Source organism: Neomonachus schauinslandi, chromosome 16, assembly GCF_002201575.2.
Source record: "Neomonachus schauinslandi chromosome 16, ASM220157v2, whole genome shotgun sequence".
Classification (NCBI taxonomy): Eukaryota; Metazoa; Chordata; class Mammalia; order Carnivora; family Phocidae; genus Neomonachus; species Neomonachus schauinslandi.
Window position 1 is genome coordinate 9339868 of NC_058418.1, and position 22424 is coordinate 9362291.

At 57.2% G+C, this 22424-nt stretch overlaps 2 protein-coding genes across 2 annotated transcripts; both read left to right on the top strand.

Annotated features, from left to right (window-relative positions):
• Positions 1-2947: 2947 nt before the first annotated feature.
• Positions 2948-8960, top strand: LOC110572785 (Myb related transcription factor, partner of profilin). The gene is given in 3 exon segments (XM_021681171.2): positions 2948-3446; positions 8250-8854; positions 8856-8960. Coding segments are annotated over 3 exon segments (1209 nt in total).
• A 3911-nt stretch (positions 8961-12871) lies between these two features.
• Positions 12872-15386, top strand: IRF2BP1 (interferon regulatory factor 2 binding protein 1). Its single transcript, XM_021681170.1, has one exon. The coding sequence runs from the start codon at positions 13225-13227 to the stop codon at positions 14977-14979; it is 1755 nt and encodes a 584-aa protein (XP_021536845.1). The 5' UTR covers positions 12872-13224; the 3' UTR covers positions 14980-15386.
• Positions 15387-22424: the final 7038 nt, after the last annotated feature.

Below are 22424 nucleotides of genomic sequence, written 5' to 3' on the forward strand. Positions count from 1 at the left end.
ATTTATATGTCATTTAATCACTGACAACTCCTAAAGTTATATCTCAAACCTGAACCTCTCCCCTGAAGTCCAGTCTCAAATATCCAACTGTCTATCTGACATTGGCACTTGGTGGAGTAAAGGGCATCTCAAGTTTGGGCAAACTTGAACTCTTGATCCTCTTGCAGCCCTGTCCTTCTTGCTTCTGGTAGCTCCAAGTTTCCTGCTGCTTAAGGACAAAGACATTGGAGTCATCCTCGTCTCCTTTCTTTTTTTTAAAATCTTTTTTTTTTAAGATTTTTTATTTATTTGAGAGAGAGAGAATGAGAGAGAGAGAACACATGAGAGGGGGGAGGGTCAGAGGGAGAAGCAGGCTCCCCGCCGAGCAGGGAGCCCGACGCGGGACCCGATCCCGGGACTCCAGGACCATGACCCGAGCCGAAGGCAGTCGCTTAACCAACTGAGCCACCCAGGCGCCCCTCCTCGTCTCCTTTCTTTCTTGCAGTTCCTGTACCCCATTACGCTTCACTTCACCTCCACAGCTACCAGCCTGGCTGGAACCACCACCACCCCTCTCCTGAACCACCTCTCTCCTCAACTCACTGGGCACCCAGCTTCCACTCTCGCTTCCTAAACGCAGTTCCCCAGAGAAATCCTACTAAAACCGAAGTTGTCAGATCATGCCCTTCCTCTGCTCAGGGGCCTCCTGTGACTCCCACTCAGTGTAAGGGCCGGCGTCCTGACAGGGATCCAGGAGATCTGTGCCATCTATCTCCCTGCCCTCCCCTCCCCATTGGCCTCCTCCGCAGTCCTGGAACACAGGAAGCACTTGCTCTCTCACCTCCTTCACGTGTCTACTCAAATGTCACCTTCTCAGGGAGGTCTCCCCTAGCCACCTTATTTTAAAATTATAGACATACAAACGAGCACCATGTTCCCCAACCCCATTTCCTACTTCCATTTTTTCCATAGTACTCAACACCTCCTCACTTATGTATCTTATTTTGCATATTGTCTGTTACTCCCAACTAAAATATGAGCTCCGTGAAGGTATAGATTTTTGTCTTTTGTATTCACTGCACTTGGAACCAAGTAGGTGCTTAATAACTATTTGTTGACTAGATGAATGAAGCACCGTTTGTTGAATGACCTTGAGGATTCCTGCAGGATGCAAAACAAATTTCTCAGCCCGACTTAACTCCATCATCCTTTCTTCCAGCTCACCCAACCCGTGTTCTAGATTCATTCCTGCCTCCGCGCATTTGCTTAAAGTCATACCTGCACCAGGATCACCCTCCCCACTCGACAAACTCTCCCTCTAAATTCTCCCTCCCCGCGCCATGACGTCAGCGTGTGGACAGGGGGCCCCCCCTAGGCACGGTTGGAAGGTTGACGGGTTGCCATGGTTACTGCACCCGCCTGAGGTGGAATATCCCCAGGGTGCCCCGCCCCAGTGGGTAATAGTTGGTTGGCGGATCCAGAGCAGCCCCGCGCTGGGGCAGATCAGAGCGGGCGGCAATCGTGTTTTCGTACGCCCCCACCTCACCCACACAGTTGTCATGGAAACGGAGCGCTTCCCTCCAGCGCCGTCTCCCTCCCCTCTCTCCTAGAAAATGAGACCCAAGCAGAGTAAGAACGCTGGGTTAGGCGGGAAGACTGTCAGAAAGGCGAGGACGCCGCTCGTTCTCAGCGATCTCTCCATCATTTCTCCCACCTCCTCCAAGGATTGCTACGCCTGCGCAGGGACGGAGCCCCGGGTACCAAAGCTGGGGGGGGGGGAGAGAGAGCGAGAGAGAGAGCGAGAGAGCGAGAGCGAGAGCGAGAGCGAGCCAGGGGCGCGCATGCGTGAACACAGTTTTCCGCGTACACTGCTGAGGCATCAAGAAGCTAGGGGACCTAACGCAGCGCTAATGTTGCGCCTGCGCAGCTAAGCCCCGCTCAAGGAGGCCCGTGGAAGGTAATTCTGCGCTTGCGCCGTGGGAGGGGCGTGAAACTCTAGCGGTAAGGGCGTTGGGGGCTGACTGGCGCTAGGTGCGCCTGCGCCATGGCTCTTGGGGCGGCCGGGGGCGGGGCCCAGAGGGGGAAGAGAGAGGAGGGGGGAGGGAAGAGGCCGCAGAAGCCCGAGCCTTGACCGACGGGCAGGTGGGGGCTGCGGCGGCGCCGGTGAGTGACCCGCGGCCCGACTCGGTCCCCACCCTCCACGACCCTCACTCTTCCTGGAGTCCCCCATCGCCTCCGTGCTCCCCTCTTACTCCCATCCCCCACTACCCCCAGAGCTCCTCTTAATTCCTGGCAATCCCCAGAGCCCCCACAATCCCCGCAGACCCGAATCCCTCGTATTTTATAGTCCCAGCTCCTCCACTGTCCTCGAAGCCCCCAACTCACCGTTATTCCCGGGCATCCCTTCTGAGGACCCCTTCTCATACCGTTCTTACAGACGTCTTATTGCCCCGGCACCCCCAGGGCGCTCCTCTGCTCCAGATCCCCCCTTCTTGCTGCATCTCTCCTTCAGCATCTCCTTACCCCCATCACCCCCATGCTTCTTCGACCCCCGAGACACCCCCATTCTCCCTCCATTTCGCATTCTCCTATGCCCCCATTCTCCTCTAACCCCTGCAGCCCCCCCTCTTCTTTCGCTTTTCCTCATTTCCCTCCACCCCTCCAGACCCTCCCCCAATTTCCATCAACTCCTCGCCGTGGCACTTTGCGCTGCGCGAGGCACGAGAGGAGCGCTCAGCCGGTGTCAGCTATTATTAGGCACTCTGAATGTCCCGCGTGGCCCGTCGCCCCCAGCCACTCTCCGCTCCAGCCCGTGGCCCCGGGGACATAGGAGGCGGTGTCGGGGCGGCCGGGGTGGGGCGGGCGGCGCGCGGACGCCGAGCCCCCGCCAGCGCTGTGCGCCCTGTGCCCGCAGCGCCGGCGCCCCCCCATGCGCCAGGCGGCCGGACGGCGGCGTCGGGGGGGCGCCATGGCCTCGGCGGCGGCGGGCGAAGCGGAAGAGACCACCCGGCTGCGCAAGCCGCGCTTCTCGTTCGAGGAGAACCAGATCTTGATCCGTGAGGTGCGCGCCCACTACCCGCAGCTCTACGGCGCGCAGAGCCGTCGGGTGAGCGTGGCAGAGCGGCGGCGTGTGTGGGACGGCATCGCCGCCAAGATCAACGGCATCACCAGCTGGAAGCGCACCGGCCAAGAGGTGCAGAAGCGCTGGAATGACTTCAAGCGCCGCACCAAGGAGAAGCTGGCCCGCGTGCCGCACTCCACGCAGGGCGCCGGGCCTGCCGCCGAGGACGCCTTCACCGCGGAGGAGGAGACCATTTTTGCCATCCTGGGGCCGGGCGTGGCGGGGCCAGGAGCTGGTGCAGGGGCCGAGCCTCCCTCCGGGGCGGCTTCCTCACAGCCGCCGGCCCCGAGTGCCGGCACCCAACGCTACGTGTTGTCCGAGGACCGCAGGGAGGACCGCCGGGCAGGTGAGTTCCTTCAGCATCACCTTAGCCAGAGCGGACGGTCACCAAGTCAGCGGTGTGCTCGGCACCGTTCCGAGCCCTTTCCGTGGCTCATCACATCCTCACTTACAACCCGGTGAGGTGGGTGCTGTAATTACGCCCATTTTAAATCTGGGGAAACTGAGGCTCAGAAAGGTGAAATGACTTGCCCGAAGTCCCACGGCTCATGACTGCCGGAGTCATGAACGGAACCCAGACCTAGGAGGCCTGGCTCCAGAGTCCACACCTGGGATAATCAGCACACACGGGATTTCATTAAACGCAATGTAAGGTAGTGAGGATGGTGGCAGAGTGTGTGGGCTCCCGTCACAAGTCTGCCGCTCAGCGGTGTCATTCTGGGTAAGTTACTGCGGGTCAGTTTCCGCCTCTGTAAAATGGGGATGAAAAACAGTCCCCACCTCAAAAGCTTGCTGCGAAGATTAAATGAGTTAATATGTGTGAATTGCTTAGTACAGCACCTCCTGAACGGTCAGTTAGCTCTTGATGGGATTACCAACGCTGGGAGGTATGAACTGTTCGACCGTTTCATAAGTCAGAGACTCGCAGAGGTTTGGTAACTTTCCCAAGGTCATGCCATGAGTAGGGCACGTGTGGAGAGCAGAGTACAAAGACTTAGCCTTGACTCTGGATTATTCTTTCTTCTACAGCTATTTCCTGAGCAGCTGCCCTGTGCTGGGCAGTGTTGGGGACACAGTGGTGACTGAGACATCCCCAGCCTTGCCCTCCTGGGGCTGAGCTGTGGGAGTGCGGAGGGGGCACCTGACCCAGGCTGGGAGGTCAAGGAAGGCTTCCTGGAGGAGGAAACATCAGAGACACAGAGTGAGGAGCTGAGGAAGTGTTCCTGGTAGAAGGAAGAGCATGTACAGTGACTTTGACACAAGAAGGTTTAGCCGGTTTAGGAACTGAGAAGTTTTCAAGTTAGGAGAAGGGAAAAGTAAAAAGATTGAAGAAAGGAAATGTTTTGAGATGAAGTCAGGGAGGTCAGCAAAGGCCAGACCATGCAGTGCCTTTTAGGCTGAGGTGAGGAATTTTATCTGAAGTGCTATAAGGAGTCACTGAAGGGTTTTGAGGAAGGGAAGAACGTGGAAGTGATCAAACAAGTTCAGGGTCATGTGATTCAGAGAGGTTTATTCACTTACCCAAGGTCACACAGCAAGTAAGTAGTAGAATTGGGACTCAATTACAGGTTGTGTCCAACTCACAGTGCATGCACTTAACCACTGGGCTAGATTGCCTGGCAATAACAGCAACAATTAATATTGACTGAGAGTTAATGGGTATGCCAGAATTAGATCACACACAGTGTGTTAAGTGAAGGTCATTACTTTGGACTTTATCTTCAGGGCACTGGGGAGGCCTGAAAGCATCTTCGGCAGGAGAGAGAGACACACAGTTGCTTGGGACCCTTGTTGTCAATCTGAATCTCAAACCTCATTGTTTCTATCCGTGAAATGGCCACGTTGAACCAGAGCGGAGATGGCAAACTTATTTTTTCAAGAGTTGTACAACTATTTTATTCATTCATTCATTCAACAAATATTTATTGAGCACCTCTTCCAAGGCAGGCACAGTGGTAGATGCTGGAAATACTATGGAGAAAAAGACAATGGAGCTGGCATTCCAGTTATTGGAGACAGACCACAAACAAGGAGCCCCAAAACAGATCATATACCAGGAGGTGGTAAGAACTAAGAAGAAAAACAGAGCACGTTAGGAGCATAGTGAGTGATGGAAGGGTGCCGCTTATAGGTAGGGTAGTCAGGGAGATCATCTCTGAGAAGGTGGAATCCGAGCAGAGACCTGAATAGAGAAAGTGAGCCAAGTGGATATCTGGGAGAATAGCACTTCACAGCTAGAGGAAGCCACACATGCAAAGGCCCCGGGGCAGGAATGTGTTTAAAGCATCCTTGATTGGAACCTCACATGGAGATTCCCCACTGTGTAAACTCATAAAAGAGGAACTGTTCTGATTGTAGGACTGGAACAGGGTTTGGGGCAGCCTGAGGCGTCTCTGTTGACACTAGAGGGAGACCTAAGGATAATTTCTCTCTGACCTAATATTTGGAAAAAAAACAAAAAAACATACACATACACAACAGTAATGGTATTGAAGATTTACTGTGTGCCAGGCACTGGCCTTAACCCTGTGCCTAGGGTGATTCAGTTAATCCCTGTGATGACCCTCAGAGAGATCTTCTGTTATTGGGTCACTTGGTCCTTTGCTCACACACACACCTATTTACGGGTGGGGAAATTGAGGCCCAAAGGTTGCAGATAAATGATTTTAAATCGTGTCGTGGCCCTTCCATGACCCCGGTGGGCATGACGGCTGGGCCACTTTCTGTTGTTCAGTAGGCTAGAAAAGCGGTATTTCAGAGTGGCGGGAGCAGTCCCCACACCCCTTATGAGGGAAGGGAGACTCACCGCCCTTGGGCCCAGAGCCCTGTCCAAGGACTGGTTAAAAGCATGGGTTCTGGAGACTGCCTGGGGTTCAAATCCCTCCTCTCCCATTCACCAGCACTGTGACATCTCTCTGGGCCTCAGGTCTCCTCATCTGTAAAATGGGTGAATAATGACAGCACCTACCCCCAGAGAATGGCTGAGAGGACACATTGAAAGAACATAGCAGGAAAGTTTAGCTGCTTCGCCCCAGGGCCAGGCCAGGAGAGAGCCGAACAAGTGTTAGCTCTGGTTATCACCTCTCTTGCCGCCTCCCCCGCCTTCCCCTGCCCGGCTGGCCCAGGGAGGCTGGCCCCCCAGCATTTACGGCTGGAGGTAGCTGGCTGTTGCTGTGACAGGAGAGCAGGGAGATCAGATTTGGCCTCAGAGTAGGAGGCAGGCTTCCCCGAGGAGGGAGTCTCTGAGCTGGCCAAGGGGCCGTGCAAGGGGGAATATTCCTGGTGGAGGGAACTGCATGTACGCTGGCCCTGAGCCAAGGAAGAGGGACAGAAAGGGGTAAGAGCTGAGGCCTTGCAGCCTTCGGGAGGGGCTGGCCTGTGTTCCCCCGTGGGTGCTGGGGAGCCATGGGAGGGTTGTGGCAAGGACCTGGGGCCCGGGGCCCCAATCAGGGCTGACTCCCTGGAAGCCACAGTTCTTTTTTCATTAAAGAAAAAATTTTGTGCTGGACATTGTTCTAGGCGCTGGGTAAACAGCGGTGAACAAAACAAAGCCCTGCCTGATGGAGCTGACATCAGGAGGAGGAGACAGACAACAAACACAGAGCGACCCCATGCCGGGTGGAGATAAGTGATATAAAAGAAATCAGGTAGGGTTAGGAGAGAGAAAAGGACAGAGACGGGAGCTACTGTAGACAGCAGGTCATGGAAGTTCTTCCCATGGAGGCCACATTTGAGCAGAGGAGCTGAGGGAGGGAGCCAGGCAGGTGTCTGGGGAAAGAGCTTTCCAGGCCGAGGAACAGCAAGTGCAAAGGCCCTGTGGCAGGGGCAGACCTGTTGTGTTTGTGGACCAACAAGAAGGCCACTGTGGCTGGAGCCTCCTGAATGAGAGAGATACAAAGGGGAGGGGGTGCAGATGAGGTCAGGGAGGCAATGGAACAAAGTATGCAGAGCCTTGGGGGCCCCAAGGGCTTTGCTTTTACTCTGAGAGCGGAGAGCCCCAGGTAGCTTTTGAGCAGAAAAAGACCACATCTGACTTGTGTTTTTTACACACCTTGATTGAACTACAATTCCCATACCTTACAGCCACCCGTTAAAGAGGGACAATGCAGGAGCTATTAGTATATTCATGGAGTTGTACAACCATCCCTACCATCAATTTTAGAACATTTTCATCGCTCAGAAAAGAAACCCCTCCCGCACCTCTTAGCCGCCACCCCCAGCTCTGGCCAGCCCCAGACGACCGCTCATCTACTCTGTCTCCTCTAGATTTGCCTATTTTGGACATGTCATATAAATGGATCAGAGGCTAGGTGGTCCTCTGCGGGGGGGGCAGAATTGACATGTTATTTTGGAGGGACCGCCACAGTCCAAGTGGGAGATGCGGGTGGTTGGACTAGGAGGGGCTATGGAGGTGGACAGAACAAACAGGTTGGATGTTGAAAATAGTTGGAAAGGCAGAGCCAGTGACATTTGCACACGGACGGTGTCTTGGGGGAGAAAAGGAGTGAAAGTTTTTGGCCTGCATGGCGGGAATCAGCCAAGACTGGGATGGCTGAGGGAGGGGCGGAAGGGGGTGGGGGAGGACCAGGAGCTCAGCTCTGGGCCAGAGTGTGAGCCATTGCTAGATGATGGAGCGGGTATGCCAACAACACAACTGGAGGAGAGGTTTCGGGCTGGGCCGGGAAACCTGGGAGTCTGTTTGCACACTCTGTTCAAGTTCACGAGCATGAATGAAATCTCAGGTGAAAGGGGCCGGGGAAGCGCAGCAGGCTTGGGGTTGAACGGGGTACAGACCACAGCTGAGACAGAACTCCTACCACCTGATAGGACAGAGCCCAGCAATGCAGCCTGAGAGGTGTGTGGTGGGGGGGGCGTGTCCAGAGAGTTCAGAGCCTTCTAGAATGTTGGTCCTGCCTGGCTCAGCAGGGGACCTCCAGGACCCCGTTTCCACTAAGGCCCCCATCAGCCCTCAGGTGGTTGGTGGTTAAATAAATATATTGACTCTCCCTGCTGTGTTCTCCTCCAGGGCATGATCTGATTCGGGTTTTGAAAAGATGGCTCTGGGGCCAGGGTCGGTGGGAAGCGGAAAGGGGAAATCAAGACAGCATTGGGGGTCGCTGTCACCTTACCTACATCTCTCTCTCCACAGATACACCAGCCCACAGCAAGGGGGGCTCCAGCAGCCCCGAGCAGTGGGCCCGGCCCTCCTGCAGTCCCCAGGAAGGGGGCTGCCCGCCACACAAGGAGCGTGAGTCCCCGCCCCCTCCAGCCCTGCAGACGGTCCAGCTGCCCCGCCTGGCCTTGTCTCCACCGCCCCCAGCCCCTCCGCCGCAGCCACCACCCCAGCCACCTCAGCAGGTGCATGTGGCACCCTCGTCCCCCAGCCCACCACCTCCTCCGCTGCCACCACCCACGCCCTCGGCCTCAGACCCCTCCCTGGACTTCCTGCGGGCTCAGCAGGAGACTGCCAACGCCATCCGGGAGCTGGCTGGCACCCTGCAGCAGGGACTGGCCAAACTGAGTGAGGCCCTCAGCGCCCTACTGCCCCTTCTGCCCGGAACGGCCGTGGACAGGCTGCCCCCGCCTCTGCCCCCGCCCCCGCCCCCGCCCCCACCCCCCAGGCCCCTCCTGCCCCCGCCTACCCCCAAAGCCGAGATCACCCCAGAGCCGGTGTCCGTGGTAGCTGCTGTGGTGGACAGAGCGGTGGTCGCAGCCAGGGGGGTGATCATCGCCCCTAGGAGTGAGGAGGGGACCCCCCCGGCCACCCCCAGCCCCGCTTCCTCCCCACGACTCACCCCCACACAAGAGGAGGAAAGGCTTCCCTACGCGGAAGAGGCGGGGGCGATGGAAATCTCCGTGAAATCTGCTCTTGGGTTTGAGCTCCTCTCTCCGCTCCTTCTGCCTGCACCTCCTCCCCCCAGCTTAGCCCAGTGGAGGAGGGCAATGCACCTTCCCCATCTCAGCTGCCCCCTGGCTCCCCTGCTGAAGGGGCACCAGCACCCCACTCCCTACACTAGTTAGTGCCTGATTCTCAGGGGACCTCGTTGATGGGTGCCCCGGCCCTTTCTCCAGTACAGCGCTGTCTGCCTGGCTGCTTCCCTGAACCCTAACTTCTAAGCCATCGATTTTACGTTATTTATTATCGCCCTTTGTGGGTTGCGGAGGTTGGAACCCCTCGGGTCTGCACATACCCCCTTCCCTAACAACTCCTGGTCTTGACTTGAAGAGAATTGACCCGCAGGGGCCTCCTCGCTTCCCCGATCCAGACTTTGGAGGAGGTGGGAGGCTCGAGACAAATCAGAATATGGATGACAAAGGATACAGCAGTCCGTACCCTAGGGAGAGGGGGGTGGAGTTCTCACTGGGGAGGTACAGGTTGGGTCCTCTGCCTCCCATTGCTGTCTCTGACCTCCAGAGCTCAACCCCCTCGTTTCTCCCCAGTGGTGACAAGATATGAATAAACTTATTTTTAATACGATTACTTTGGGCTCTGAGACAGGCCTGGGGTTTCAGCACTTACACCTGCCCCCACCCCTCCATGGACAGGTGACGTTCACTTGAAGTTGGAGGCTGGCCGTTTTCCAGCCCCCCCCTCCTGCCCTTTTTTCCTTTCTTTCCTTAAAGTCATCAAATCCTGTATTCAAATCTTATTCCTACTTACCCATCCTTCAGATACCAGCCTAAGTGTCATCTCCTCCAGGAGAACTTTCTGGATTTCCTCCTCCAGGCTAGGATGGGCCTGATTAGATTTTTTTCTAGTGTCCTGTGGTCCCTCAAAGAACACATGCCTTTATCTGTTTAAAGCTGGTTCACCCACCCACCTACCCACCCCCCCCAACCCCCCCCCCACCCGTTTCATGAAGGCAAGAGCTGGTTCTCTTTTTTACTCCGAAACCTACTGCAAAGTGTAGTAGCAAAGTAGCTAATAACCACCACCCTGGATTCAGTCATGCCTGGCGCTGCCCCGGCCAGCTGTGTGGGCCTTCCTTTTCCTCATCTGTAAAATGGGCATAAAAAATGTAGGAGTCCACAGCTCCATTCTGTTTTCATCCTTCAGGTCTCAGCTCAAATATCACCTCCTCAGAAAAGTCTTTCCTGGCACTCCCTCTCCCCCAGCAGTTGGGAAAAAATGTAGTTAAATAATCATTTGAGTACATTTAAATTGAATGTCTGCCTCCATCACCAGGATGAGCCATGTCAGGGGAAGGCCTGAGCCTAGCTCAGTCAATGCTGTGTCCTCAGCATCACCCAACACAGAGGAGGGTTGCATCTTTGAGTTAATGAGCAGCTTAAAAACAGTTTCCATGTATGGTGCTCCTTTTCTGGGCCAGGCACCATGCTAAACATTTATATGAATGTTTTCATTTTAACTTGAGGCTGCCCTATGAAAAGCAGACTCTATGGGGGGGGGGGGTCTCTGTTTTTTCTTGAGTTTAGAGACTTGCCCTAGACTTGTCAGGGGCCAATCCCAACTCAGCGCACCTGAAGCTGGACTCCAGCCAGAACTCTTGACCCCCACTAGTGTTTACTGAAGAATGGCTTAAAGGCAATTTTAGGGGATACATGGATGGCTGCTTTTTTTTTTTTTTAAGATTTTATGTATTTATTTGAGAGAGCGTGAGCGGGAGCACAAGCGGGGTGAGGGGCAGGTGGAGAAGCAGATGCCCCGCTGGCAGGGAGCCCGATGTGGGGCTCCATCCCAGAACCCCAAGATCATGACCTGAGCCGAAGGCAGATGCTTAACTGACTGAGCCACCCAGGCATCCCTATGGATGACCTTTCTAATGGTTCTTACCTCGTGTTAAACTTGATTAAAATGTAGCTAGTACCAAAAAAATGTAGCCAGGACATAAAAAACCTGCACTTCTGCACATAATACAGACATACCTCGTTTTATTGTGCTTTGCTTTGTTGCGCTTCACAGATACTGCATTTTATTTTTTTTTTACAAGTTGAAGGTTTGTGGCAACCCTGGGTCAAGCAAGTCTGTCGATGTCATTTTTCCAACAGTTGCTCACTTCATGTGTCTGTGTCACATTTTGGTAATTCGTGCAATATTTCCAACTTTTGCATTATTATTACATTTGTTATGGTGCTCTGTGATCACTGACCTCTGAGAGCTCAGATGATGGTTAACATTTTTTTAGCAATAAAATATTTTTAAAGTAAGGTATATACATTGTTTCTTTGGACATGATGCTAGTGCACACTTAATAAACTAGCATAGTGTAAACTTTTAGATGCATTGGAAAAACCAAAAAGTTCATTTGACTCGCTGTATTGCCATATTTGCTTTATTGCTAGGTTTGCTGTATTGTGGTAGTCTGGAAGGAGCCTGCAATATTTCCGAGGTATGTCTGTATTGCTTAGGATGAGGCAAAAGTAGATAGTCTTCCCCCCCCCCCCCCCCCCAGGGGAGTCAATTTCCAGAAAATAATACAGGTGTTCAGTGAAATTGTGAAGCTGACACTGATGTTTGGATAACAAAATCAGAGCTGCTAGAATTGCAGCAGGATGTGGGAGAGGAAGCAGACAGTCCGATTAGTTTGAAAGTCACTAATGAATGCAAGTCTGACAAGTCATTCAAATATTTTTGAGCGCTTATCACGGACCCAGGCTTAGAGTAAGAGGGTGATGGGGCTTAGAACCTGGAGACTTGTCTCTCCTCCCCATCCCTACTCTTCCAGCCTGACTCGCACTGTTCCCGATGCTGGGAAGAAATCCCTCTCCGGGGGCGGGGTGGGGTGGGGGTGTCCCCAAAGCCTGGTTGGTCCGATCAGGTAGTAAGCACTCAAGGTTGGAGAAAAACTACCGCCCCCCCCCCACAACTCTTGCTGGCCATCTCTGGCCTCCTTCTCTTCCCCCAAATTAGCGAGCAGTAGAGGGTGAGGATTCCCTCAAAGCAGTGCTTCCCAAAAAAGTAAAGCCCCCAGAAATTGAGCGGGGGGTGAAAGACAGCGGGAATCGGGAAGGCCTCCCCCAACCTCCCAGACAGCGGAAGTGCGTCAATTTGTCCTCCCGGCAGAGCATTTTGGGAATTGTAGTGAAGTGGAAATGGGGAGCGTGGGGGGGGGGCAGAAACACAGTGTAACCCTTTGTAGACCAGAGCGCGCCGGCAGAGCTGGAACAGAGTTCGAGGGCGTTCGACCACTCTCTTTACTAGATGAGGCAACTGGCAGAGACCTTCGTTCTTCCCCTTTCTCCGGCTGTTTCCGGCCCCATTCAGAGAATGATATACAAGATTAGAGGCAAATGAGGTGCCAAGCCGAAACCTCTCTCCCCCAGTTGACAGCTTCCCGTCCCCCTACCCCGAAACCATCCAATCAGAGCCCCTCCGCCCTGCCCCAGGAGCTGCTGCCTCCCTAACTAGGCTTTGGCCCACCTTTGATGGGCGGGGAATTGAGCCTCAGAAAGGGCAAGACTTTTGCCTAAAGGGGCACAGCAAGTCGGAACAGAAACTAGACGCCCGAAGCCTGTCCACTTCCTACCATTTCTGAATCCGTGATAGCTCTGACCATTCCTATCTCATCCCCGCCCCCAAGCCCTGTGCCCGAGCTCCTCCGAGCGCGTGGAACTCTCTGCCCGGCCGAGATGAGCAGTAGTGTTTGCGCGTCGGAGAGGCTGCAAGCCCGCCCCTCCGCCGCCAGCCGTCCCCTTTAAGAATCGGCCCCGGCGGGACTACGTTTCCCAGAAGGCTTTGCCGGCGCGTTATGTAACTTTCCCTGCGAAGCGGCCTCTGGGGCAGAAGGAGGTGGAGGCGGCGGCGGCCGTTGCAGTGGCGGCGACGGCGGCGGCGGCGGCGGGAGCGGCGGGAGCCCGAGGCGGCGGCGGCGGCGGGAGCGGCCCATCCCGGGGCCCGAGCTGTGCGCCTCGGCCCGGAGCCCGGATCGGGCGGGGGCGCCGACGTGCCTCTAACAGGCTTTTCAAGGAGGCGGGAGTGAGGAAAAAGGCTTAGGGCCCAGGGGGCGGGGAAGGGGGGCCGGGCCTGGATCGGCGGGGAGGCCGCGCCGGAGGCCTGACTGTGGGCTCGCGCCGTCCCGGGGACACGAATCGAACGCCGGCGGCGCGGATCGGAGGCGGCGGCGGGTGGAACGCCGGGGCGCAGCGGCGCGCGCGCGGGGGTCATGGCGTCGGTGCAGGCGTCCCGCCGCCAGTGGTGTTACCTCTGCGACCTGCCCAAGATGCCGTGGGCCATGGTGTGGGACTTCAGCGAGGCGGTGTGCCGCGGCTGCGTGAACTTCGAGGGTGCGGATCGCATCGAGCTGCTCATCGACGCGGCCCGCCAACTCAAGCGCAGCCACGTGCTCCCCGAGGGCCGCTCTCCCGGGCCCCCCGCCCTCAAGCACCCGACCACTAAGGACCTGGCTGCGGCCGCTGCACAGGGGCCTCAGTTACCGCCTCCGCAGGCCCAGCCCCAGCCGTCGGGAACAGGCGGTGGCATCTCTGGCCAGGACCGCTATGACAGGGCCACATCGTCGGGCCGCCTCCCCCTGCCCTCGCCCGCCCTGGAGTACACCCTGGGGTCCCGCCTGGCTAATGGGCTGGGCCGCGAGGAGGCCGTGGCGGAGGGGGCGCGGAGGGCCCTGCTTGGCTCCATGCCCAGCTTGGTGCCCCCTGGGCTGCTGGCAGCTGCGGTGTCTGGCCTGGGAAGCCGAGGCCTGACGCTGGCACCCGGCTTGAGTCCTGCCCGTCCGGCGTTTGGCTCGGATTTCGAGAAAGAGAAGCAGCAGAGGAATGCGGACTGTCTGGCAGAACTGAACGAGGCCATGCGTGGCCGGGCGGAGGAGTGGCACGGGCGCCCCAAAGCTGTGCGGGAGCAGCTCCTGGCGCTGTCTGCCTGCGCCCCCTTCAATGTCCGCTTCAAGAAGGATCACGGGCTGGTGGGGCGGGTGTTCGCTTTTGATGCCACTGCCCGCCCGCCGGGCTACGAGTTCGAGCTGAAGCTTTTTACCGAATACCCCTGTGGTTCTGGCAACGTGTACGCAGGAGTCCTGGCCGTGGCTCGCCAGATGTTTCATGATGCTCTGCGGGAGCCGGGCAAGGCTCTGGCCTCCTCAGGCTTCAAGTACCTCGAGTATGAGCGGAGGCACGGCTCCGGGGAATGGCGCCAGCTGGGGGAGCTGCTAACCGACGGTGTCCGCAGCTTCCGAGAGCCAGCTCCGGCTGAGGCCCTGCCCCAGCAGTACCCAGAGCCAGCCCCTGCAGCTCTCTGTGGCCCACCCCCGCGAGCCCCATCCCGGAACCTGGCGCCCACGCCACGCCGTCGCAAGGCGTCCCCTGAGCCCGAGGGTGAGGCGGCTGGGAAGATGACCACCGAGGAACAGCAGCAGCGGCACTGGGTAGCACCCGGTGGCCCGTACTCCGCGGACACCCCTGGGGTGCCCTCACCCATCGCCGCGCTGAAGAATGTGGCCGAGGCCCTGGGCCACTCCCCCAAGGACCCTGGCGGGGGTGGGGGCCCCGTGCGCGCTGGGGGTGCCAGCCCCGCCGCCTCCTCAGCAGCCCAGCCTCCTGCCCAGCATCGTCTAGTGGCCCGCAACGGTGAGGCAGAAGTCAGCCCCACAGCAGGGGCAGAAGCTGTTAGCGGGGGTGGTGGCGGCACCGGGGCGACCCCTGGGGCACCCCTGTGCTGTACCCTGTGCCGGGAGCGGCTGGAAGACACCCACTTCGTCCAGTGCCCCTCAGTGCCCGGACACAAGTTCTGCTTTCCCTGCTCACGGGAATTCATCAAGGCACAGGGCCCTGCTGGGGAGGTGTACTGCCCCAGTGGAGACAAGTGCCCCCTGGTGGGCTCCTCTGTCCCCTGGGCCTTCATGCAGGGCGAGATCGCCACTATCCTTGCTGGAGACATCAAGGTTAAGAAAGAACGGGACCCCTAGGCGGCCACTGCCACCAGTCTACTGCCTCCCACCCCCTTGCTACCCACCGCTGCTGCGGATAAATTATTCTCTCCCCCACCCAGCCCAGTGCTACCCCCACCTGTGTACATACCCCCTTCCTCATCCCACATGGGTCCCCTGGGGTAGATGCGTTGAGGGTGGGGGGAGAAAGCTTGTGGCTTCTGTTCGAGGGGGTGTCTGGGGTCCCTTGGCCCCTCCGGTTTCCCTCTCCCCTCTTTGGCTTGGCTTTGCTGCTGCTTGTAGTTGGGGGAGAGGTGCCCCCCTCCTCCTTGAGAAGGGGCCTCCTGAAATCTCGCTCTTTATAAACAAAGCAAAAGCATTTTATTGCCCCCCCCCGCCCCCTTTTCCTCCTTCAATAAACCGAAAGATGGGTTTTTTTTTTTTTTCCTTCTTGGTCCCTCAGTTGTGTGAGAAGCTGCGCCCCCTCTGGCACCGAACCGACCCCGCAGGGGAAGGACGTTGCGTTGTAGCCTCCAGGTGGCGCCCTTCACTCAGGCGGCCCCGTTGGCTGGTTTAGACATGCTGGCCATTCCTCAAGCGTTCTAGCCGTCTGCCCGTTTTCCAGATGATAGAACTGAGGCTCAGCATGTGAGTGTGAGGCTCCTTGCATGGGAACCAGAGCCAAGCTTGGGAATGAGGTTTCCCTTCTGATCCAGCCCCTGTATCTACCCAGGATGTGGGGGACTCCGCGCCCTCGAGGGGAGGGGAAGGAGGCATCAGGAGCTTCCTAGAAGGGATGGGCAGTGAGTTCTTGCTCAGGAGGCAGAGCATCAAGGCTACGTTGCTTAGAGGGACTGCCCTACCAGAGAGGAAGTTTACCTCCATGGGGTACACTAACAGGATCCCTGGAAACAAAGTGCTTCCCACCTCTGGTGGTGCCCTGAACTGCGCTCCTCGCGCCCATCTTGGGAGACCAGTCTCAACGGTGGCCATCCTAGGACACCGGGACTGGCAGGGTAAAAGGCACAGCCCCCGCGGGCTGCCTCTGATGTGCGCGGCCTTGTCCCGCACCTGTCCCGATGGGCTGATCATTAACCAGGACTTCCTGCTATTTGGCGTCAAGGGGCGGGACCTGAACAGGCTGCGGCAAAGCAGGGGTTAAGGGGAGGGGGCTGCCCTAATAGCCCAGCCCCCACCCCTGCAGCCTCCCTCTGTGGCCCTAAAGGGGAGGTTGCAGGAAGGGGGAATGCGGAGCGCCAAGGCCAATGGATGGACGGAAAAATGGGGAATGTTAGTATGTCCTGTCACTGCGGCACTGTCACACAGTCCTGAGACCCCAGATTGCCCCAGATCTCAGAAACACAGGTGTTCCAGCTCCTAAATCTGGAAGACCCTAAAGTCTTGACCCATCCTCTTAGTTATCCACTTAGCGTGCCACGTGTATCTTGCAGACCCAGGTGTCCCAAATCCCAAATATTAGGGACCCTGGGATTTTGTCCTCAACATTTGGAGGACCCTCGACTCTTAAACCCCCCAGTTCTTGGGCTGGGGTGGAGGGGTCCCATCCCCTCCCCCAGATATCAGGTCTCAGGTGTTCTGTTACCCCTGGTACTGCCAGCCTGGGCCCTGGGCAGGGCTGGGAAAAACACCCCTGATTAAATACACCAGGCGATAAGCCTGGGGCAAGGGAGACGCTGGACGGAGCTCCAGGCCTGGCCACCCATCCCTGGCAATCTTGTGGCCTCCCCTGTCCCAGCTCTGCAGCCCCAGGCATGGGGTAGTCCTCCCTTCCCCCTCCTCCATCCCCAGGGCGAGAGGTCGCCAGACACCAGGGTCCCCCGGTGAGGGCTGAAGAGCTGAGCTGCGGAGGACACCTGGTCCTTTAAGAACAGCTGGTATGGGGGGTGGGCAGGGGAGTCACCCCCAGCCTGGCTGGTGTGTATTCTAGATAGAGGTTGAGTTAACCATTAACAGAGCAGACGGCCTGACCTGTGTGGGTGTGAGGGGCTGGATCAGTCCCCCTTCCCCCTGTGCCAGGGTGGGGCCAGAGTGGAGGGGTTCTGGATTTATTGGGGGATCAGTGAGTAGGTGAAGAGGCTTCCAGAAAGGAGAAATGGACAGGGAGACCCAGGGAAAGGTGGGAGACAACAGAGGTAGAGGGAGCTATAAAGAGACCAGCTCACTGGAAGAAGACAGAGACCCAGAGAGGGACAAGAGAGCTCAGGAGACCCTCTGAGATGGGGGAGGTGGGGGAGACAGAGACAGACGTTCAGGAAAGAGAGCTAAGTAGAGAAATACCCAGATGGGTTCAGAGAGACTGAGATACACAGACGAGAGGCCAAGAATAGGGACCTGGAAGGAGAGCGAGAGAGGAGAGATGGAGATTCAGAGAGAGAGGAATTGAGAGTGGGAGAAAGAAGGAGAGGCTATGAAATCAGGGAAAGGTACAGGTTTGAACTAGAGAGTTAAGACATCTTCAGACTCGAGTTCTATGAGACAAAGGGAGAGAATGGAGGTCCGTGAAGAAGGACAAGGCTGGGTCTGTCTTGATCACTTGGTCCCCACAACAAGGCCTGGCTCACTCCCACTCGTCCTCCAGGTCTCAGCTCAGCTGACACCTCCTCCAGGAAGCCCTCCTTGACCCCCAGACTTGCCAATGTCAAGTGCCATTCCCAGGCTCTCACAGCCCCTGCACTCCCCTATCCCAGCCCTGCACATTCTGGATCATCATTGGGGAATGGACTGTCAGCCCCACGAGGGCAGCGCCAGGGCTGTCTCAGTCACTACTATGAACCCAGCATTACCTAGCACAGAGTTAGTTTAAATGGTGGATAGATTAATGTGCTCCTTTCCTTTAAGAAATATTTATTCAGCATCCTCTGTGCGGCAAGCACTGTGGTAGGTGCTATGGATACAATATGCAGAATGCAGCCCCTCCTCTCGTGGAGCTGACATTCGGGTAGGAGATACAGACAGATCCATAAAATGTGACAGCCATGGAGCGGTAAGTCCTAAGAAGAAAAAGTAAATCAGGGGAAGGGAATAGAGACTGATGGAGGTTGCTGCTGTAAAGGAGGCAGAGAAGGGCTCGCTGAGGAGCGGACAGGAAACTAAAAGAAGCGAGGGAGCAAGCCAGGGGAAACTTGGGGGGGGAGTAGCACATGCAAAGGCCCTGGGGCGGGAGCCTGCTTGGTTTGTTCCAGAAACAGCCAGGTGGCCAGTGCCACTGCGGCAAAGGGGAAGGGTGTAAGAATGAGGTCAGAGTGGGGGCACCTGGCTGGCTCAGCCGGTAGAGCATGAGAGTCTTGATCTCGGGGTGGTGGGTTCGCACCCCACATTGGGTGTAGAGATGACTTAAAAATAAAATTAAAAAAAAAAGAATGAGGTCAGAGGGATAGTAGAGCAACCTCGGGGCCCCGTAGGCCATGATAAGGACTTTGGCTTCTATTTTAATGGGAACAGGTGGAGGGTTTCAAGCACTGGGTGAAGAGATGGAGGAAATGAGACAGAAGCGGCCACGAAATCAGCCGGGATGGACAGCATCTCACTGCTCTGTGTCTGGGGCTTCACAGATGGCCCCACACACATGCCCAACAGCAGTGTGTGGCGTGCGCACAAGTGAATAAGCCCCAAGCCAACAGAGAAGAAGTCAGAATGACATTAGATGGATGGACAGACTCCCAGGGAGAAGCCAGGTGAGGACCCGGGGACGCCCAGGGACAACAGACGCAGACAGACAGAGAGCAGCCGGCTGAGAAGTCCCGTTTCTTCCCCACCCGGAAAGCTTCCTTGGAGCTGGAAAAGTCCCCAGGCCCCCCCTGTCCGCCTTGCCCGTGGCATGCCCACTCACACCTCAGGCAGAGGAAGCTGGCAGGCCCCACAGGAACCTTTCTTGGGGGAGGGTGGAGGCGGGCGGGTGGCAGGGACGAAGGGAGAGGAGTGGCGGGCGGGCAGGCAGCGGGCAATGGCTACACAAAGGCCCCAGTGTCTGCCCCTCCTGCCCCCGGGTACAGATATAAATAATATGTACATATACCTTTATATATATATATATATATATATATATATATATACATACATATATATATATATATATATATATACCAGCAGGCTGGGGGCGGGAGGCCGGGGGCCACACGCTTCCCTAAGGGCCCGGGAATGGCAGAGGCCTGCTCCTGTGGGGGCTGGGGGGCTCAGAGACACACCAGAGAGTGACCAAGACTGACAGACACGGGCTGAGAGGGATGCAGGGACAGAAGGAGAGAGAGGGAGAAACGTACAAAGCACAAAAGAGCAACAGAAAGCCTGGCCGACAGAGACCCAGAGTCAGAGACCTGAGTGGCTGACTCAAACGGGGACAGATCAGGAAGACAGGGAAATCACACTTCACTGAGCAAGAACAGAACAAGAGGGAGGTAGAGGGACAGCGACAGAATGCAGACAAGGGCCATTCCAGGGAAAGGCAAAGCCGCAGAGTAACTCAGGTGAGAGGAAGTAAGGACAGAGAGGAAGAGAGAGAGGCCAGGAGCCACCCAGAAAGAGAGAGACAGAAGCAGACGGACAGACAGACAGACAGGGCCGGGCCACGGCTGGGGGCTCAGGGAGGCTCGTGACCGTGGGTGAGGGGTGGGTCAGGGCACGTCTCCGGTTTGGGGGCAGCACCTGTGGGGGCTCTGCTGCAGCCCAGTCCAAGGCAGGCCGAGGGGCAGGGAGCAGAGGGGAGGGAGGCGGCCCTTGGGTTCCGGATCTCGGTGTTTACCTGTGGCAGGCATTGCAAACAGGCGCCCAGCCTGGCCCATGGCAGGCGAGGGTGGGCCGGGCCGGGCCCTCGCCCTGGCACCAGTGGGCCCGACACGCCCACCTGTGGCCTGGGCGGTGAGTAACACACACAGTGACACCTGGGTGGATGGTGACACATAGGGGAACAGACATGGTGACAAACAGGGACAGATATAGGCAGACCCAGAGTGAGAGAGACATAAACAGACCCACCGAACCTGGTGACAGAGACTCACTGGAACAGACCCAGTGACAGACACACCGTAATAGACATCAGGCTGCGAGGACAGGCCAACAGGGGGCGAGGCACGGAGATACAAGGACAAAACACCAACAGTGACAGAGAGGACACACACACAGACACACTTGTAACCCCCGCCAGACTGCTGGCTTCTGCGGTGCTTTCCTCCTCCTGGGGCAGGTCGTGGCAGGGAATGGGGCTGACTCTGAGGGAGGCCTTGGGACCCCAGAGCCCCACGGTGCAGTCACCCCTCTCAGACTCCACAACAACATGGTGGTTGAGGGCACTGACTCTGGGCCAGACTGCCTGGGTTCAAGTCCTAGCTCCCGCCGCCCGCACACTATCCGTGTGACCTTGGGCAAGTGGCCTCACCTCATCCTGCCTCAGTTTCACCACTAATAATTTGGGGGGGGTGGGAAGGATTGGGTCAATCCGTTCTGTAAGATGCTCGCACACTGCGGGACAGATGATAAGCCCTAGTAGCTATTATTATGATTACTCTTTCCAGCATTATTATCCCATGCCTTCTGATGTAATGGGACCTCTGCCCACAGCTGGGACCCTGCCCTGGCCCTCTGTTTCCCCACCCATGGGCCCCTCCCTTGGACCATGTCACCTCAGGCCCGCAGGCTCTGTCCAACTTCACCTGTCCCAGCCCCGGCTTCCCTGTGTCCCCATGGCTATCCCTCCATCCCCCGATCCCTGGCATCCTCATGTCTGTCCACGCGTCCCACGTCTGACCGTGGTACTTTTCCATGCTGGACATCAGCCGGCTGTCCCTGGGGTGGGGGTCACACCTGCCCACGCCAGCCGAGCCGGTGGCCACCAGACACCCTGACGGATAGCCCCACCCTCCCCCCAGGACCCTACAACAACACCCGCCCCTCCGGCCACCTGAGGTCCCTACTGGGGCGGCCTGAGGCCCAAGCCTGGGGACAGGAAGCCCCAGGCCTGGCCGCCCTGAAAGCCTCTTTCAGCCTGGGCCTCCTCCCGCCACCACCGACTCCTCCTGCGGAATAATATTTGGGCTGTTGGCCGGGGGGCGGGGGCCAGATCCGGAGGCCGCCTGGGAGAAGCCAGAAACCGCAGGGCTTCCTGCCTCGGGCCGGCCGACTCCGGGAGAGACCCCCAGGCCCGAGGGAGGGGGGCAGGCGCCCGGGGAGACTGAGGGCCTTTCTCTCGGCCCCAGTTGTTTTTTCCAGGAACCAGGAGGAATTCCCCGGCCTGCCCAGGACAGCGAGGCCGGTGGGACGGCTGACGGGGAGCCAGCACGGCAGGGGGCGGGGGGTGACACGCAGCCGGCAGGGCGGGCACCGCGACAGAAATAGAGGGCCTGGCCGGCGAGGTGGCAGGTAGAGGCAGAAACTCAGGGAGCTGAAGACCAGAGAAGGAGGGGCGAGGCCAGAGATCCAAAGCCGTGGGGGGGGCGGGGTAGGGAGGAAGACCCCGGAAAGGAGTCACAGTCCCCAAGAGGAGGACAGAGACATCCAGAGCCCAGAGAGAGGGAAGGAGGGACAGAGTCAAAGCAACAGAGTGAAAGAGAGAGAAAGCACAAGGCGGACGGTATAAGAGATAGACTACAGAGGATGAGCAAAGGTTTTCAAAAAACCCAGGAGACAAAGACCCAGAGAGAGAGCTAAGGACAGAGTGCCACAGAGAGATGACACTAAAGAGACAGAAAGATGGACACACAGAAACTGGGGTAGACATCTCTCATACACACACACACACGTAAACAGGCAGCCCTTGGTCTGATGAACAAATGAATGAGCCTCTGGAGAACCAAGGACCAAGAAAGGCAAACCCCAAATAAGGAAACGACAAAATAAGACCAAAGCAGTCCACCTGCGCTCACCTGGCTGAATGACCCTGGCCCAGTCCCTTTCCCTCCTGAGCCTCAGCTTTTGCTCACTGTCTCCCTCCCACCCCCCCACCCCAAAAGCCATGCGCCCAGAACATCTGAGCACCTGACTCCAGACTCAGAGCCTAGGGAGAGCCCCGGAGGAACAGAGACACTCAGACAGCAACCCCAGAGGCCCACAGCCGCCCAAGGAGGACCGAACTCCTTCCCCACACACCTGCCTGCAGAAGTGACAACCAACCCTCCACGCAACGGTGACAGGCATAATACCCAAGCGCAGGCAGACTCTTTGAAACATTTGAAACATATGGGCGGATGCTGACTCACAGAGGTGCACACAGAACAGCGACAGGCAGGCCTTCGATGCGGATTGAGCCCCACACAGACTCCTTGAGGCGATGGGTATGCAGACAAATGGACACAGAGACCTGCGTCTAACAGTGGGAGATCCACAAGGACCCACGGGTAGGCGGAGAAAGAACCACACACACTAAACAATAAGAGATCCCAGGACCCACAGGTAGCACTCAGAGTGTGAACAGACATGCAAACCCACACAATGGAGGGATACAAACCAGAGGGAACAAGGGGCAGGCCACAGAG